The sequence below is a fragment of the Sciurus carolinensis genome, chromosome 10 (genome assembly GCF_902686445.1).
Source record: "Sciurus carolinensis chromosome 10, mSciCar1.2, whole genome shotgun sequence".
Lineage (NCBI taxonomy): Eukaryota > Metazoa > Chordata > Mammalia > Rodentia > Sciuridae > Sciurus > Sciurus carolinensis.
The window spans coordinates 50,965,628-50,984,895 of record NC_062222.1 but is presented as its reverse complement, the minus strand read 5'-3'; the positions used below and the strand labels follow the sequence as shown (position 1 = coordinate 50,984,895).

The window sequence follows — 19,268 nt, the reverse complement described above, 5'->3', positions numbered from 1 at the left end:
CTGGACATAGTCTGCTAAACACTAAGGGCTACTTTTGCTTCTCTCCCTTTTCTGACATCAGGTAGGTCCCACTGTATAGATGGGGAGTTCAAGCTATAGGTGTTAATGTTGCCTTACTTTTGACCCAGACATGAAAAAAATATACATAAACCAATGCTATTATCTACCACGAGTGACCCTTGTTTTTGTTGTTGTTTTGGGTTTTGTTTTTGGCGGTGGGGTGGGGAATGGTGAACCACGCAGGTGATTCGCAGAAGCTGCCTTGAGGAGAAGCTCCTGTGTTTGGTGCGTGAGCGAGCTGGCCACACCTGTGAGGCTGCAGTAATTGTGATTCTCATCCTGGTGTGGGAAGCAATCCCACTGTCTCTGGCTGACACACTCTACGTGGAGCTAGCCAAGACGCTGAGGAAATACGGCACATTCACTAATCGTCGGTGTGCCCTCAATGAGGAGTAAGTGAAACTTCAGACTTCTTCCCTCTCTGGGGCCAGTGGGAGAAAGGCCTCACTTTTGTCTTAATGGAAGATGGTTGAACTTGGCATTTTTAAAGTGGGGACTATAATGCATATTTCACAGGGAATTATTTGCTAACATGAGTAATTTGAGATTATTTCACTAACGTTTTATCATTCAGTTTATACATTAGTTAGCAGCAGTTTACTGGAAATCCAATTATCTGTACCTACATGTGTCAAATATACCATGAACTTGAAAAAATGTGTATCTCCTATGCTCCAGCTGACAGCTTTTTCACACCTGCCTGCCACATTAGCAAGCACTCACACCACGTTCATGTTCTAGTATCTGAAGTAAAGTACATTTGGTGGGAGACTTTGGGATACTGAGGTCAAGGATTTATATATGCACATACCATATGTATCAAAAATATAAGATTTATAGAAGTTCTGAGGAAATTGAACTAATTTTATTTCTGCAATAGTAATCGAAATTGCTTCCATTTTTACTGCTGCTCCTAAATAATTGGAAAATTACTGGCTATAGATTTAACATTATTTTCTGGGAATATAGAAGTCTGGAATAGGATAGCAAGGGTATGTGGCTAAATCTATTTAGTGCATCCGTTTTTTTAGTATTTGGTTAACTTCATCAACTTGGCAGGAAGTCAAAACTGTTTTACTTGAAAAGTTTCAGTTTTAATATACCTATGCTATATACTATTCCTACATAACACTAAAATATAGGTAAGTTCTTGGTGCTACGCTGAAATCAGTAGTTGGTTCAAAAATAATTTCAATTTTTCACATTTTTAAGTCTACCTAACTCTGCTTCCACCAATCTACAGATGAGTTAGCTGAGCTTATGGAAATACTCATTTTACTCATTGCAACAACCCATCTCTGACCAAGTGTGTTTGTTTGTTGAGTATAACTAACTTGTACGGCCTTACTAACAGTAGGTTAACACAGATTCTTTCTTTGGGTCATAGGGGGCAAATCAACAATTAGTAATGTGTTTAAGAAAGTTATTCTCCCAAAAGGATGACTTGGCTTTCTGTGATCCTGTGACCCCAAAATTTCATGCTGTGTATTTGACTGACATCAGTTTACTCTTAACAAATGATTAATTGGAAGGCACAAGTTGCCAGCTCATAACACATGACTTGTAATCTGATGATGAACCACTTTAGGCATAAAATACTATTCGATCTACACTAATTTCTTAGTCCTGTAGGAAAAAGTGTGTGAAGGTACCTTTAATCAGAATGAAAATAAAAGTTAAGACACCTTGGGCTGATACTGGTAGTAGCATTAAGTTCTCAGGAATTCAGCAACACTATATTGTTTTTAAAGCAGAGTTCCTCTTAAACTTGATGGCTTTGAAGATCTGAATCACTAAAGAATTTCTTATGAAAATGACAGTTGTGGTTTTATTTAAATTAACTGAATTTTTTTTGGGGGGGGGTATGAGGGATTGAACCCAGGGGCACTTAACCTCTGAGCCACATCTTCAGCCCTAAATTAACTGAAGTTTGATGCAAATTTTATATTCATTAGTCATTAATTTCATGTATCTCTGGTATTTTTCCTCTGAAGATGTTTCTTTAATTTCCTATAAATGCCTTTACCTGAATGGAATCTGACATATACTGACATATTTTATGTTAAGAACTTCCCTAAATTTTGTTCATTTGCATTTGGAAACCAAGAACAATGATTTTTTTTAAAACTTAGACCATGAACCCAGGTATGCTTTATCACTGAGCTATATCTCCAGCCCTTTTTTTTTTTTAATTTATTTTCTTTTTTAATTTTGAGACAGGGTCTTAATAAGTTGTTTAGAGCCTTGCTTAGTTGCTGAGGCTGGCTTTGAACTTGCTATCCTCCTGCTTCAGCCCCCTGAGCCATGGGGATTAGTTATGCACTACCATGCCTGACTTCGAAAAGTAATCATTTTTTAAATGCTTTAAATAGTTTTGTACTTTGGTAAGAACAAAACTACTAAAAGATATACTTCAGGTCTGGGGCATAGCTCAGTAATAGGGCACTTGCCTACCACATGTAAGGCCCTGTGTTTGATACCCAGCACTGAACATAACATATACAAAAAAGATAATGCTTCAAATATCAAGACATGTTGAAGGCCTGGCTATACACTTTTGTTTTTCTTTATGTTGTATTGGGTAGTGTAATTACTAAGTGATGCTCAAAGTGGAGTCTTTGCATACTTAGAGCGATTTTTCAAAATAATTAAATACGTGATTGAAATAGACACTATCTAATGGCATTGGAGACTTCAACAAGAAAGACCTTCTGAAGTTTTGACTACCCCATGAGTAAATTTTATTTTATGACTATTAGAAGTTAACATTATGCCCAAAACAGAATAATCTCTGGGGCTGCTGAATTAGTTCCATGGTTAAAAGATTTGTGACCCCACTCATCACCAAGTTCTGAGGATCTCGGTACCCACACATACCATACGCACCATAACCACCCACTGTGAGTCCAGGGAAGATCTCTGAGAGCATTTTGCAGTGGGAAAGTCAAAAAGTGATTTTTACATTTTCATTGAGCCAAACCAGCTGTTTTTCTTTTAAAAAGATTTCCCTTTGAGATTTCTATTTTATGACTAAGCCTAACCAATATTCTTTTGGCAAGTAAGAGTTGCGGGAGTATATCTGTCATCATAAGGAAGTCAAAGCCAAAAATGCCTTCTGACATGGTGGATAATGTGAAGCATTTTAAGATGTTTTACATTGTAAAAATGATCAAACACCTAAAAAGAAGACCGCTTTAATATCATTTAATATTCAAACTCTATTGAAATTCCCCGATAAGATCTTATTTAAACACACATGGGAAAAGTTAATGATTTAAAGAAAGCACCCACAGCTTGCATCTGATTGAGGCTCTTTTGAATGAAATGGTTCCAGTTTATGCTTGTTCTGGCATAATTATTAAATAGAACTTTTTTCTGTCTTGAAAGTGTCCCAGTTAGGATAATAAATTATATGATTCACAGGCTTCTTTTTATTTATAATAGTTTTCCCCTCTTTTCAGGAATTTATTCGTTAAATGACCAGATGGTTTTCTCTGTGAAATTTCCCACATTCTAGATTTGGCTGATTTTATCCTCATTCTTTTGCTTAACTTTCTCCTCCTTTGTATCCCCAGTATTTTCTCCACACTGGTACTTATCTTTTAGGGGTGGGGGCATACTAGGAATAAAAACAGGGCCTGCGTGCATGCTAGGCAAGCACTCTGTCTCTGAGTTTCATCTCTAGCCCTTTTTATTTTGAAACAAGGTCTCCCCCCACACCCCATGTATCATCATCGGCTTATCAGAGAGATCATTTGGCCTTTGGTTTTTTGGGATTGGCTTTTCTCACTTAGCATGATATTCTCCAACTGCATCCATTTACCTGCAAATGCCATAATTTTATTCTTTATGGCTGAAAGTATTTTTTTTTTTTTTTTTTTTTTTAGTTCTTTGTATACCCTGGAGATCAGTGCTTTATTTGAGGTACATGTGGTAAAGATTTTCTTCCTTTCTGTAGACTCTCTCTTCACGTTATTGTTTCCTTTGCTGAGAAGAAGCTTTTTAGTTTGGCATCCATCCCATTTGGAGGTTCTTAATTTTACTTCTTGTGCTTTAGAAGTCTTATTAAGGAAGTCTGTTTCCATTATTAGTTTTCAAGCTGATAATTTCATCTTTTTTGGTGTTATATACTTTGACATTAATGTATTTTGCTAGTTTTTCTAGACTGCATATATTTGAATACCATATCTAATTTTCATTTTAAAAATATTTTATAATTTAGAAGTCCAAATGGTAATTAAAAGGTTATAAATTTTTTTAAAAATCTATTATATAGACAAACATTTTTATTATATTTACTCTACTAAATTATCATTTAACCATAAGCCAAAATATGAGTCATATTAAAACTGTCTTGTTCTATTTCTAATCATATTTGAAAGACCCCTGATTGAAATTAAAATACCTTTTTGTAGCCATTTCATGAGGGAAATCAACTTAAGGGTACTGTACCTTGTTATGGAGAGCTTTATTTAAAATGTTTTTAAGAAAATTCACATACTCATGAAATTCACCCTTTTCAATTGTACAGTTCAATTGTTATAGTATATAAGCAAAGTTGTACAGTCCTTACTCTCCCTGGTTCTGGAACGTTTTCATCACTCCCTGAGAGGCAACCACTAATTAACTTTTGGTCTCGATGGTGAATAGAATAGTTCTCTTGGTCTATTTTTGGAATCCCATATTAGTGGAATCATAAGATTTGGCCTGTCTGGCTTCTTTCATATCCTTTAGTGTTTTCAAAATTCAACTATTTTGTAATATCAGTGAGCAGCTCTTTTTTCTTTTTATGACTGAATAATATTTAATTGTATGTATAAAGTCCATTTTCTTTAGTTCTTTAGTCCATGCATTAGTTAAGAGTTGAATTTTTTCACTATTTAGCTGTTATGAATAATGCTTCTATGAACATCTGTGTTCAAGTTTTTGCATTGACATCTTTTCAGTTCTCTTTTGTATGTACCTTACAAGTGACATTGTTTGTCATATCGTAATTCTGTGTTAAATTTCTTGAAGAACTACCAGACTTCTTTCCAAAGCAACTGTAGTATTTTACATTCCTCCCAACAATGTATCCCCAGGAAAACTAGTTGCTTATTATCTTTTTTTTTTTAATACACCATCCCAGTGTGTATGAAGGGTATCACATGATTTTAATTTCTATTTTCCTAATGTCTAGAAGCATTAGCATCTTTTCACATATGAATTGGTCATTCATATAGCTTCTTTGTAGAAAACTCTACTTAAATCTAAATTGGTTTGTGCTTTTGGTGTTTGATTGCATTTATTAATCTTTTATATCCTGCCAATTTTCTATAGTAGTTTATTAACACAATGTCTTTTTGGTGGATTCCTTAGGAATTGCTACATTTCATAAGATCATGTCATCTAGAAATAGAAAGTTTTATTTCTTCCTAATCCAAGTTCTTTCATTTCTTCTTTTTTGCCTAATTACCCTGGTTAGAACCTCAAAAAAATGTTGAATAGAATGAACAAGAAAAACAACTTTGTCCCACCCCTCATTTCAGGGGAACATTTTCTTGTTCTCGATATTTAGTATGGTACTTAGTATAGGTATTTTTTAGAGTCCCTTATCAAGTTCAGAAGTTTCCCTCTAATACTGGTTTGCTGATAATAAAAGGGTCCTGTAAATTTCTCATGGTGTATCTGCAGCTAATGAAATGATCATGAATTTCTTCTCCAGTCTGTTAATATGGTATATTGCATCGATTAATGTTTGTACATTGGACTGATTACATTTGAAATAAAACCCACTTGGCCATAGTGTATACTTCTTTTTATATGTTGCTGGATTCAATTTGTTGGCATTTTACGAAGGATTTTCACATTTATATTGATGAGTTACATTGGTCTATAGTTGAACATGCAACTATATGGTTTTAGTATCAATATTATGGGGACTTCATAGAATGTGTTCGGAAATGTTCCCTTCTCTGTTATTTGGAAGAGTTTGTAAAGAACTGATGCTCATTTGTCTTTAGGTATTTGATAGAATTCACCAGCAAAATCGTTTACCCCTGAACTTACCTTTGTGAGAATTTTTTTTTTTTTTAATTAATAGAGGTTTTAAAGGTAGTTTAAAGTTCATAGCAAAACTCAGTGGAAGTTAGAGATTTCTCACATAGTCCCTACCTTATATATTTATGAGCTTCCATCGTTTGTTGTTAATTGATGAACCTGCATTGACACCTTTTTTTCAAAGTTCATAGTTTATGATGGGGCTCATCCTTAGTGTTTGGTATTCTGTGTTTTTAATAAATGTTCAATGACTCCTTTCTACCATTACAGTATCATACGGAGTAGTTTCGCTTTCGGAAGACCTCTGTGCTCCACCTGTTCTTCTCCTCTCTCCCCTGCAGTAACCACTGATCTTTTTACTGCCTGTCTTCATAGTTTTGACTTTTCCATAATGTCATGTAGTTAGAAGCATTCAACCTGGTTTCTTCTACTTAGTAATATGCATTTAGGTATTATTCAGGTCTTGCTAATGTATTTCTTTATAAAACTAAAACATATTCCATTGTCTGATTGTACTAATGTTTATTTATCCAGTCACCTACTGGAGAACATTTAGATTGATTTCAAGTTTTGGCAGTTAGAAATACACTTGTTATAAACATCGGTGTGTGTAAGTATAAGCATTTATAACAGTGTTATAAGTATCAGTGAGTGAAATCCTAAGTTTTCATCTTCTTTGGATAAATACCAATCCATTTGCTAGATTTTTATGGTAAGAGCATGCTTACTTTTGTAAGAAACTTCCAAACTGTCTTCCAAAGTAATGATCATTCTCAATAGCAGTAAATGGTAATTCCTGTTGCTCCACATCCTCACTATCATTTGGTGTTGTCAGTGTACTGAATTTTAGCCCTAATAGGTGGCATTTAAAAGCTGCTTGAACTTATGTTTTTGTAAAGGCAGAGGATGTGAAATATTTTTTCATATGTTTATTTTCCTTCTGCCTATCATCTTTGGGTGTCTGTTAAGGTCTTTGGCCCATTTTTAAAATTAGATTGTTTTCTTATTATTGAATTTTAAGTGTTATTTATGTATTTTTGGTGATAGTCTTGTAGCAGGTATGTCTTTTGGAAACATTTTATCTCTGTCTTGTATTTTCATATCCCTGATGGTATCATCTGCAGAATAGAAAAATTTTTTTTTCCCCTGCTGGAGATAGAACCCAGGGCTCATGCTTTCTGCACAGGAACTCTACCACTGAACCACATCCCCAACAGCAGAATAGAAAATGTTAATGAAGTCCAATTTACCAGTTCTTTCCTTCCTGATCCACATTTTTGTGCGCTGTCTAGATTTTCTGCTGTTATCTTCTAGGTGTTTTATAGTTTTGCATTTTACATTTAGTACTGGGATCTACTTAGAGTTAATTTTTGTGACAACTGAAAAATCTGTGTATATGCTCACATTTCTTGCAAATGGGGATGTGTATTTGTTCAAATGCCATCTGTCAAATAGCAAAATATTTTTGCTCCATTGTTTCGCTTTGGATTCTTTGTTCAAGAACACTTAACTATATTTATATGGGTCTATTTCTGGCTTCTTTATTCTAATCCATTGATCAGATATGATGCTGAATTTTGTCAAGTGCTTTTTTTTTTTTTTTTTTTTTTTTTTTTGCGTCTGTTGATGGGAACCTGTGGTTTTTCTTCTTACCTTGTTCCAATGAATTGCATTAATTGATTATCACACGTTTAACCAGTCTGCTCTACTTAGGATAAATTTCACTAGGTTGTGGTATATTACTCTTTTTTGTACATTGTTGGCTACAATTTGCTATTTGTTGAGGATTTTTACACCCATGTTCATGGGAGATATTGGTCTGTAATTATCTTGTGAGGACTGTGTCTGGTTTTAATATTTAAAAAATGCATGCCTCTTAAACTGAGGTACTTCCTCTTCTTATGTCTCATAAAAGGGATTGTAGAGAATTGTTATAATATCCTTCCTAAAGTGTTAAGTGGTTATCACTTAGGAACCCCTCAGAATCTGGTGCTTTTTGTATTGGGAGGTTATTAATTATTGATTTCATTTCTTTAATATGTAGAAGGCTATTCAGTTTGTCTTTCTTTTTGAGTATTGCTATCTTGTGTCTTATAAGGAATTGGAATATTTCATCTAGATTATTAAATTTGTGGGTATAGATCTCTTAATATTCTTTTACTATCCTTTTAATGTCCATGAAGTCTGGAGTTATATCCTCTCTTTCATCTCTGATTATTATAGTGGAGTTGTATATCCCTTCTCTCATGTGGAAGGCTAGTGTGTGCTAGTGTTGGGTCTTCCTCTTCCTGGTGATAAATGCACTGGTAAAACCCCTGCACATAACTCCAGTTAGTTTTTCCTTAAGGAAGACCTTAAAAACAAAATGGTGTGGCATTTTTCCGAATTTTTCAGAATAGTCCCTCTCTGTATGCATGGATGGAGGGAGTTTTTCCAGCATTCACTATGAGAACCAGATCTGTCTCCTGGAGGCAAAAACTCACAAAAGTATTTTTAAGTCCACACTCTGATGAATGCCTCTGGAGATTTGAGCTCTTAGAGTTGTCCACACTGAGCCTCTAGCAATTAATCAATTACAGTTAAGCTTTTCCTATTCCAGAATGAGATCCCACAGAGGATTCTACCTTGGGTTTCCTCTATTTACCTGTCTCTTCAATATTGGGGACAGTGATTTGCATTGTAACCTCACTTCTGACACATCTAAGTAGTGATTTTGTTTTTTATTTTCTTATAGTTTAACTCTTGACATGTTAAGATAAATTGGCAGCTTTGAAATTTCCTCCATGCTAGACCAGAAACTGGAAGTACTGTCCGGTTCTCCTAATTGAGGATTCCATCTTTTTATTTATAGGTCAATTCTGACTTTCTATTCTGGAGTCAGTTTTATAGTTTGTGTCTTTCTAGGAATTTTTCCTTTTCATCTACAGTATCTTATTCATTGAAATGTAGTTCATTTTTTTATTTGTTCTACTTAGTTATACATGACAGTAGAATGCATTTTGACACATCATACATAAATGGAATATGACTTCTCATTCTTCTGGTTGTATTTGATGTAGAATCACACTGGTCATGTAATCATACATGCACATAGGGTAATAATGTTTGGTTCATTCAACTATCCTTTCTACCCCCATACCCCTTCCCTCCTTTCACTCCTCTCTGCCTAATCCAAAGTATGTCTAGTCTTCCCTAGCCCCCTGCCCCATTGTGAATTAGCATCCACATATCAGAGAAAACATTCAGCCTTTGGTTTTTTGGGATTGTTTTATTTGACTTAGCATGATATGTTCCAGCTCCATCCATTTACCTGCAAATGCCGTCATGTCATTCTTTAAGGCTGATTAACATTCCATTGTGTATATATACCACATTTTATTTATCCATTCATCTGTTAAGGGCATCTAGATTCCATAGTTTAGCTATTGTGACCTGAGCTGTTAGAAACATTGATGTGGCTGCATCACTATGGTATGCTGATTTTAAGTCCTTTGGGTATAAAGTAAGAAGTGGGATAGCTGGGTCAAATGTGGTCCATTTCAAGTTTTCTGAGGAATCTCCATTCTTCTTTCCATAAATAAGAGACCCAGAATAGCCAAAACAATCCTTAGCAAGAAGAGTGAAGCAGGAAGCATCACAATGCCAGACCTTAAACTATACTACAGAGCTATAGTAACAAAAATAGCATGGTATTTGAACCAAAACAAACATGTAGACAAATTCTAGAGGATAGAAGACAGAGACAAACCCACATAAATGTTATGTCATACTAGACAAAGGCATAATGTTATGTCATACTAGACAAAAACATTCATTGGAGAAAAGATGGCCCCTTCAACAAATGGTACTGGGAAAACTAGAAATCCATATGTAGAAGAATGAAATTAAACCCCTGTCTGTCACCCTGCAGAAAACTCAAAACATATCAAAGACTTGGGCACTAGAACACAGACACTACACCTAATAGAAATGTAGTTTTTATAGTGTTCCCTTTAATTATTTTTATTTATGTAAGGTTAGTAGTAGTGTCCCATCTTTCATTTCTGATTTGATTTAAATCTTACGTTTATCAGTCTAATTTTTTTACCAATTTTATTGAGCTTTTCAAATAACTGCCTTTTCTTTGATTTTTTTTTTCTCTATTCCTTTTTTCCCTATTTCATTAATCTTCACTGTAATGTTTAGTGTTTCCTTCATTCTGCTTGTTTTGGGTTTATTCTTTTTCTAGTCTCTTAAGATAGAAAATTGGCTTATCCTTTTGAGGATTTCTCATTTTATAATACTTTTAGTTATAGATGGACACAATACCTTTATTTTTATGTGGTGCTGAGGATCGAACCCAGTGCCTCATATGTTTGAGGCAAGCGCTTTACCACTAAGCCACAATCCCGGCCCTGAGAATTTCTCTTTTAATACAGGCATTTAAAGCTATAAATCTCCCTGCATCTCTGCTTTAGCTTTATCCTATAAAGTTTGGGTGTGTTTTCATTTACCCCCAAACATTTTCTAATTCCCCTCCTAATTTTTCCTTTGATATATTGATTATATAGTAATGTGTCATTTTATTTCTGTGTTATTTATGACGTATCCGAATTTGTTTCTGCTATCCATTCTTATTTTTAATTCCATCATCATTAGAGAACATGACATATAGACCATCCTGGAGAATGGTACAAGTGCACTTGAAGAATGTGGGCATTCTGCTGTTATTGGGTGGAGTGTTTTACAGATGACCATGTGTCTATTTTGTGTATATTACCTTCACAGCTTTTGATTTTTCTTTGATCATCTAATCGTTCTATCCATTGTTATAAATGGAATCTTAGACTGTATATTTCTCTAATTCTGTCATTTTTTTGACTTCATGTATTTTTGTGCTGTGTAAGGTACATATGTGTTTGTAAGAATTACATCTTCTTAATGAATTGACCTTTGCATTATCATAAATGTGCTTGTTTCTGGTAATATCATCTTAAGGTTTATTTTACTTGATATTAGTGCAGCCACTTCAACACATTTTTCTTTCTTTTTTGCAGTGCTGGGGATTGAACCCAGGGTCTTGTGCATGCTAGACAAGCATTCTACCACTGAGCTATATCAACTTTCCTTCAGTTCACCTCGGCTACTATTTGCATTATTTTATACACACGCACACACACACACACACAAAGTTCTTTTACTTTACGCTATGTGTGTATTCAAAACTAAAGTGTTTATCTTTAAAACAGCATACAGTTAGGTCACTTAAAAGTCTCTATGCCAGTGTCTCAATTTTAATTGCAATTTTTTCTATATGCATTAATATAAATACAAATAAGGTAGAATTTATGTCTGCCTTTGTCTTTGTTTCTCTTTTGTTTGGTTACTTCTTTTCTATGTTCAGTAGATATTTTCTATTGTACCATTTTAGCTCCCTTTTTATTTCTTTTTCTGTATTTGTTGGAGTCATTTTCTTATAGTCTTGGAATTAACTACTAACAGCTAAGTTTGGAATAATACCAACTAGTTACAGTAATATAAGGAAAACTTGTTCCTACATAGTACCTTTTCCTCTTTCTTTGCATTATCATCATACAAGTTACTTTTCTTCTCATGCTGGAATTGAACCTAGGGACACTTTCCCACTGGGCTACAATTCCAGTTCTTTTTATTTTTTGAGACAAGGTCTTACTAAGTTCTTGAGGCTGGCCTTGAACTTGTAATTCTCCTACCTCATCTTCCTGAGTAGCTATTGATTACAGGCACGCACAAGCATGCCTGGTCAAGTTACTTTTTATATATTGTATACACATTAACATAGTTTTTTAAAAATTATTTTATGCAATTGTTTTTAAATAGGATAAAAAGTAGTTTCAAATACACAGACATACACACACACTCATAAACACTTATACTGTCTTTTCGATTTCCCTATGTAATTGCCTTTCCTGGTGCTCTTTATGTTCTTGGATAAACTCAGGTTACTGCCCAGTGTTATTTCCTTAGAACCTGAAGGACTCACTTAGGATTCTTTCTAGGGCATACCTGAAAACAGTAAATTCTGTCAGTTTATTAGAGTATGCCCTAATTTATTAGCCATTTTTCTAGATACAAAATGTATCTAGTTTTTCTAGATACAAAATCCTTTGTTCACATTGTTTTACTTAAGCACTTTAATTTTAAATGATACATAAAAATAAAATTTGTACATTTTATGGGCTATCATTTGATGTTATACAATGTGCAGTGGTTAAATCAGGTGAAGCATATGTATAGACTCAAACATTTGTCATTTCTTTATGAAGAAGACATTCACAATCCTTTCTACTAACCTTCTGAGATAGATAGTATATTATTGTTATCTATATTCACCTTATTGTGCAGTAGTACTGCATAGTCCTATCTGAAGTCCCCTTGCTTTAATGTGTAATCCACTGCCTTTTGGTCTCCAATTGTTTCTGGTGGGGCATCAGCTGTTGATGTTACTGAGACTACCTTATACATGACAGGTTCTCTCTTGCAGCTTTTGAGATTTTCTCTTTATTCCTGGCTCCCAGCAGTTTGTGATGTTTGCAGGGTTGTCTTTGAGTTCATGCTTCATAGAAATAGGTAAACTTGTTGAACATGTTGATTAATGATCACAAACACTTGCTCCTATACTTTTGGGACTCCCATGATAAATATGTTGCTGTGTTTTATAGTGTCCTACACTCCTCTCCAAGGTTCTGTTGCATTTTTTTTTAATTCATCCCAAGAAACCAAAAAAGAAAAAAAAAAAGTTTTAGTTGACCTAGCTTTAAGATCATTCCCTCTTCTTTTCTCCTGCTCAAATCTGCTGTGTACTTCTCTAATGAGTTTTTCATTTCATTTACACTTTTCAGCTTCAGAATTCAGTTTGTTTTCTTATTATTTTATCTGCTTCTGTGGGTTGTTTTTTGCCATCTCTTTTATGAGATGGTTTTTCTACTTTCCATCTAGTTATTGAAACACAATTTTCTTTAGTTCTTTGCACATAGTTGAAGTAGCCAATATAAATTGTTGGTCTAGTGGACTTCCTCAGGGATAGCTTTTCTTATTAACTTTTATTCCTCAGTATGGACCATAGTTTGTTTCTTTGTATGTGCCTTATGTGTTAAAAATGGATGTTATTAAATAGTGTAACTATGGAAATATCACTGTACCTCACCCCGTGAATTAGTTCTGGTTTCTGTTTATTTGCCTTATGACTGCTTTGAATTGTTTCTGTAAAGCTTGTATTCTCTGTCTTGTGTGACGATGAAGTCTCTGGTTAGCGATCAGCTAATGGTTAGGCAGTTTCTTAGGTACCTAAAACCAGTAAATCAGTTCACAACATTGTGTGTTAGCCTTCATTTCCTGCTTCTGTAGAGTCTCAAGATTAGATTGTGATGAGGTTTGAGGGCTTCCTTGGGACTTTTGTGAGCATGCAAAGAACCCTACATGTGCATATGGCTTTCCATATTCCCAAGAACACATTGGAACTTTTCAAAGCTAATGAACACCTCATTTTTCAGGCTTTACTTTCTCTTTCAGTGCTGGCGATCAAACCCTGGGCTTTGTGCAAGCTAGGTACACACTCTACCACTGAACTACACCCAACCCTCAAGCTTTACTTCTAACCTTTATGGTTACCTTCATTTTTTGCTTTGTTACTTAACCATGTCAGGCAGTGTCAGTATAAAACGGTTACTCCTGATTATTTTCAACAAATGTGTTAGGTGGGAAAAAATTTCTATTCACATTAAGTGAGCTTTAAGTCACATTAAATAAAGATAACCTTATTAGTGAGTTATTCCTGGGAACTACTACATAGGTGAAATGTCATCTCTCTGGGGATGGATCTTTAGAGGATATAGAACTCATTTGGTGACCTAGTGTTTGCCAGCCTGCTTGATTTTCATCATAATTGTGGGCTATTTTTAAGTCTATCTTGGAGCTGTGGGGAGAATAAGAATAGGGCAGGTTTAAACACCACAGAGCTGACTCTTGCAGAAATTTGGGTGCTTTTTTGGTTTTGTGAGACTGGGAATCAAACTTAGGGCCTCATGCATGCTAGGTAAACCCTCTACCATTGATTTACAGCCCCAATTCCTATTTTCCTTGAATAAACACACTATATATATTGCTGCAAGCCTTTTATTAATTTTCAGATTTCTGAAAAAGTTGATTATGATAATTTTTTCCAGTATTCTCATCACTTTTATGGAGGAATTTTCAAAGATCCTTATTCTGACATTTTTGTGAACATTCATATAGTGATAATTTCTGCATATTTGTACAATTTTTCCTGCATTTATTAGCTATAATTCTAATAAATTAGTAGAAACAATAAATTCTAGTAAATTGAAAGAAGTTTTCCTTTCCAGCTGTTGGGTTGGTTAGGGTCATTAATGACAAAATTCCAAAGGTAACCTATATTTATTTTATAAGAAATCATTTGGAAATCACAATATATCTACATGTGCTCTTTTTTAAATTGAGATATCATTTAGTAGGCAGACATATGAAGTAATTATTGTTTTTAGAAATAAAAGTTTTTTCTGCTTATCCAAGAACATGGAAGATCTTCCCATCTTCTAAGGTTTTCTTCCATTTCCTTCTTTAGTGTTCTACAGTTTTCATTGTAGAGGTCTTTCATCTCTTTTGTCAGATTGATTCCCAAGTTTTTTTTTCTCTTTTTATTTTTTATTTTTTATTTTTTGAGGCTGTTGTGAATGATTTCCTAATTTCTCTTTCAGAGGATTCATAACTTATGAATAGAAGTGCATTAGATTTTATGCATATTGATTTTATATCCTGCTACTTTGCTGAATACAAGAAGTTTTCTTGTGGAGTTTTTGGATCCTCTAAATATAGAATCGTGTCATTGTATGCAGTAAAATGAAGTTAAACCTCTATCTCCCACCCTGCACAAACTCAACCCAAAATACATCAAGGACTTAGGAATTAGACCAGAGACCCTGCACCAAAAAGAAGACAAAGTAGGCCTGAATCTTCATCATGTTGGCTTAGGATCAGACTTCCTTAACAAGACTCCCAAAGAACAAGAAATCAAAGCAAGAATCAATAAATGGAATGAACTCAAACTAAAAAGCTTTTTCTCAACAAAGGATACAATCAAGAATGTGAAAAGAGAACCTACAGAGTGGGAGAAAATCTTTTCCACACCACTTCAGTTAGAGCACTAATTGCCAAAATTTATAAAGAACTTAAAAACTTTACACCAAAGATACAAAGAACCCGATCAATAAATGGGTCAAGGAACTGGATAGACACTTTAGACAGAAGAAGATATACAGGCGATTAATAAATATATGAAAAAGTGTTCAACATCTCTAGTAATTAGAGAAATGCAAATTAAAGCAACCCCAAGATTTCATCTTAATCCAATTAGAATGACTATTATCAAGAACACAAACAATAATAGATGTTGGTGTGGATGTGGGGAAAAAGGTACACTTTTACATTGCTGGTGGAGTTGCAAATTGGTGCAGCCACTCTGGAAAGCAGTGTGGAGAATCCTCAGAAAACTTGGAATGGACCCACCTTTGACCCACTTATCCCACTCTTTGTTTATATCCAAAGGACTTAAAATTAGCATATTACAGTAACGCAGTCACATTGATGTTTATAGCAGCTCAATTCATAATAGCTAGATTGTGGAATCAACCTAGATGTCCTTCAACAGATGAATGGATAAAGAAATTGTGGTATATATACACAATGAAATATTATTCAGCCATAAAGAATAATAATATTATGGCATTTGCAGATAAATGGATGGAATTGGAGAATATCATGCTAAGTGAAATAAGCCGATCCCATAAAAATAGAGGACGAATATTTTCCCTGGTAATTGGATGATGATATATAATGGGGGTAGGGGGGTGAGAGAAGAATGGAGGAAGTTTAGATTACGTAGAGGGACATGAGAGGGAGGGTATGAAAAATGCTGGAATGAGACAGACATCATTACCCTACGTACATGTATGATTGCACAAATGGTATGAATCTACATTGTGAACAACCATAGAAATGAAAAGATGTATCCCATTTGTGTACAATGAATCAAAATGCAGTCTGTAAAAATAAATAATTAAAAAAACAAAAGTTTTTTAACTCATCATGAGTTTATACTGTTTCTATCTCTAGTAAAGACTACTAGGTATTTACCATTTTCATATTGAAATTCTTTATTATTTACATTATAACCAATTATTTCTTTATATTACTATACATAGAGTAATGCCAAAATAACATTAATACTCATAAGAGTAAGTCCTGTTTTCTACGTTGTTTTATTTATACTTTGTATTGTTTGTCTGTTTATTGTTATTAGAATATATCTGACCAGGGCTCTTTCAATTATAATACTATGCTTTAGCTAAAAACTGTAAAGCACTCAAATGTCCATCAATGGTAGATTAGTTTGTGGTATATTCACAAAGTGGTATTCAATGAAAATTAAGTACAACTACACACACTAACGTGGATGATTAATTCACACATAATGTAAAAGCAGCCCGACAAAAATAAACTCATAATTTAATATGCATATGTATCAATCACATATAAAAAGAAGCAAAGCTAGTCTGTTGTAAAAGATATTACTCTTACAAGGACAGTGTCTGGAAGGAAATAGAACATGTTAGTAAATATTTTGTGTCTTGATTTGGTGCTGCATGCCTGGGCACATCCCATTTGTGAACATTTACAAGGTGTACAATTATGTGTTCCTTTCTGTACATGTAGTAGATGGTAATACACAGGTTTAAAATCATGTTTTGTTATGTTGAGAACTGAACTGAGACCTCACACAGCCAGTCACTCACTCCACCCGTGAGTTGCAAATCAGTGAGTTTTTTAAATTGTGTTTTAAATTTCTCTTCTGGGTGGGTGTGATTATGCCTCAGCTTAATACAGTTATATTAGACTTATTTTCGAATTCATTTTGTATACGCATACCCAGATTGTGAGATTGGCAACCTAGGTAATGCTGTTCATAGTCTTGAACTTGGTCCTTTAATTTTTTAGGAGAACCTGTGCCTGTCAGGGGCTAAATCCAAAGACCTGTGGTGCCTCCTTTTCTTTTGGTTGTTCGTGGAGCATGTATTATAACGGATGTAAGTTTGCGAGAAGCAAGATTCCAAGGAAATTCAAGCTACTTGGGGATGATCCAAAAGAGGTTGGTTTATTGCCTGATTACGAACTATTCTTTCTAGGGAATCGATGAGCATGGGTCAAGTAAACTGTGAAGTATATTGTTATAGTCTCATTAGTGGAGGGAATTTGATCTCAGGTGAATCAAAGGAAACTTGATTTCTTGTTGAACCGTTGTTTTTTATCTTTCCTCAGGAATTTATATTATTGGAATATAATTTTGTAAATTAATATCAAATTTAGCACATTTGAGCATCATGCAATCTGGAGTATGCTTATTAAAAGATTAGAAAAACCTCAATATATTCAGCAGTTGAATGTGAACAGTTTTCCTTTCACTTTCTCTACCGTATCTTTTGAATTTTAAATACAATTAAAATACACACCTATACTATAGATTTTTTAATTTAATAGTGGGGTGTTCTTATAATTTAAAATGTATTAGCATTTTTATTTGACTGTGATACTGAAAATATAATTAAGTGTAAAATTCAATCATGGTATACTTTTCAAACGCTAATGTTTTTAATAATATATTGCTTACACATGCTAGGCATCCTCTTTTGATAAGAGAATATGTTTATAAAACTTTACAAAACATAGCAATTTTCCACTTTGAAAAGTTTTTATCACTAGTTCATACATGTTTATCACTTTAAGCAATTTACATGTAAATCCAATCCGGAAGATGGCTGAGAACCCACCTCCACTCAAGCTCTGCACAGAATCTCCCCCACCTTCTAAAGTTCATAGCTCCATTGGGTGTCTGTCTGTCTGTCATCTATCTCTTTCTCTCTCTCTCTAATACTCTGAAATGAGAATTTCTAAGTTTGAATGAAATGACTGAGTATTATCACCTACCATTTTTAAAAGCATATTATTTGGAAAATCTGTTCTTCATGAACAGGGGTGGTAGGATTATAATTTAGCATTTCCTTTGTAAAGTAAACTTAGTCAACTTTTTCGTATAAACCACATTCTAGTTCTGAGAATTTTATGTACATTTGAAGTGTCCAGTACTTTTTAATTCTTTGGAACAAAAGTTAAATTGCTCTCTTTATAGAGAGCACTATAAAATCGGGATTGGAAATACAGTAAGTCAAACAAATCCTTTCAATAAAGAATTCATCTTCTTGGCAGGTAATTGGATGATGATGTCTTTAAGACATCTGGCTTCATTAACCTACCCCTTCCCTCAGCATAGGCCTATATATGTAAAATATCAACTATCTACATGCCAAATAGAAATTCAGTTAATATTATAAAAATCCAAATAGCTAGTTATTTCATAGCACAAAAATAGGTGATGTTGGACCTGTACATATTTTTAAGATAAATTAGTTATTTGATAAGAAAGGAACTATTGTCTAGTGTTTAGGGCAATAGCATTCTCATGTGTAGAGAATAGATTTAGAGCTTAATGTCAAATTGTTCATTTTATACAGGAAGAGAAACTTGAGGCTTATTTTCAAAACCTGTCTACTCTTATCGCACCAATATACAAGAAACTTGCACCGGATGCGTATAATAATCAGGTAAGTTTAAACAGTTACTGCAATGATTTTTAATAGCTAGTTACTGTTGACCCACTTAAGTCTAAAAATAATCTTAGAGAAATGATTTTCCCTTATTTTTCCTCCTCTTGTTGGAAGTGCTGCAAATGTTCTGGTATATGACCTATGGTTCAAAGGAGTTTTGATTTTTTAAACCTTAAAGAAAATGGGATTTTAAATGTGTCCAAATATGTTAGATTTTGCCATATTGTCTTCTTTTGTTTGGCCTTGGCTCCATAAACCATAGGGACAAAAAATTTTGGCCTATTTTGTATACTAAGCTACTCTAGTATGACAACTAGGTGATTTGGTCAAAAATTACTCGTGAAGTAGGTCAGAGTATAAAGTGTCCATAGTTTCAATAACATCAACAATAGAAATCATATACTAGTTATTCACTGGGGACATAAAGATAAGCAGTGCCTTTAAGAATTTCCTTAAGTGCAATAGAGACATGTG

At 34.1% G+C, this 19,268-nt stretch overlaps 1 protein-coding gene across 2 annotated transcripts in view; it reads left to right on the top strand.

The window, feature by feature from the left end:
- Positions 1-19,268, top strand: part of Tet2 (tet methylcytosine dioxygenase 2) — a 125,982-nt gene that overhangs the window by 91,280 nt on the left and 15,434 nt on the right. Inside the window, exons 6-8 of one of the 2 annotated variants that reach the window (XM_047566296.1) lie at positions 244-452; positions 17,131-17,281; positions 18,702-18,791. In XM_047566296.1, the coding sequence (XP_047422252.1) occupies positions 244-452; positions 17,131-17,281; positions 18,702-18,791 (450 nt within the window). Of the gene's footprint in view, positions 1-243; positions 453-17,130; positions 17,282-18,701; positions 18,792-19,268 lie in introns of those variants that run through there. The other variant, XM_047566297.1, reaches the window with a different exon arrangement.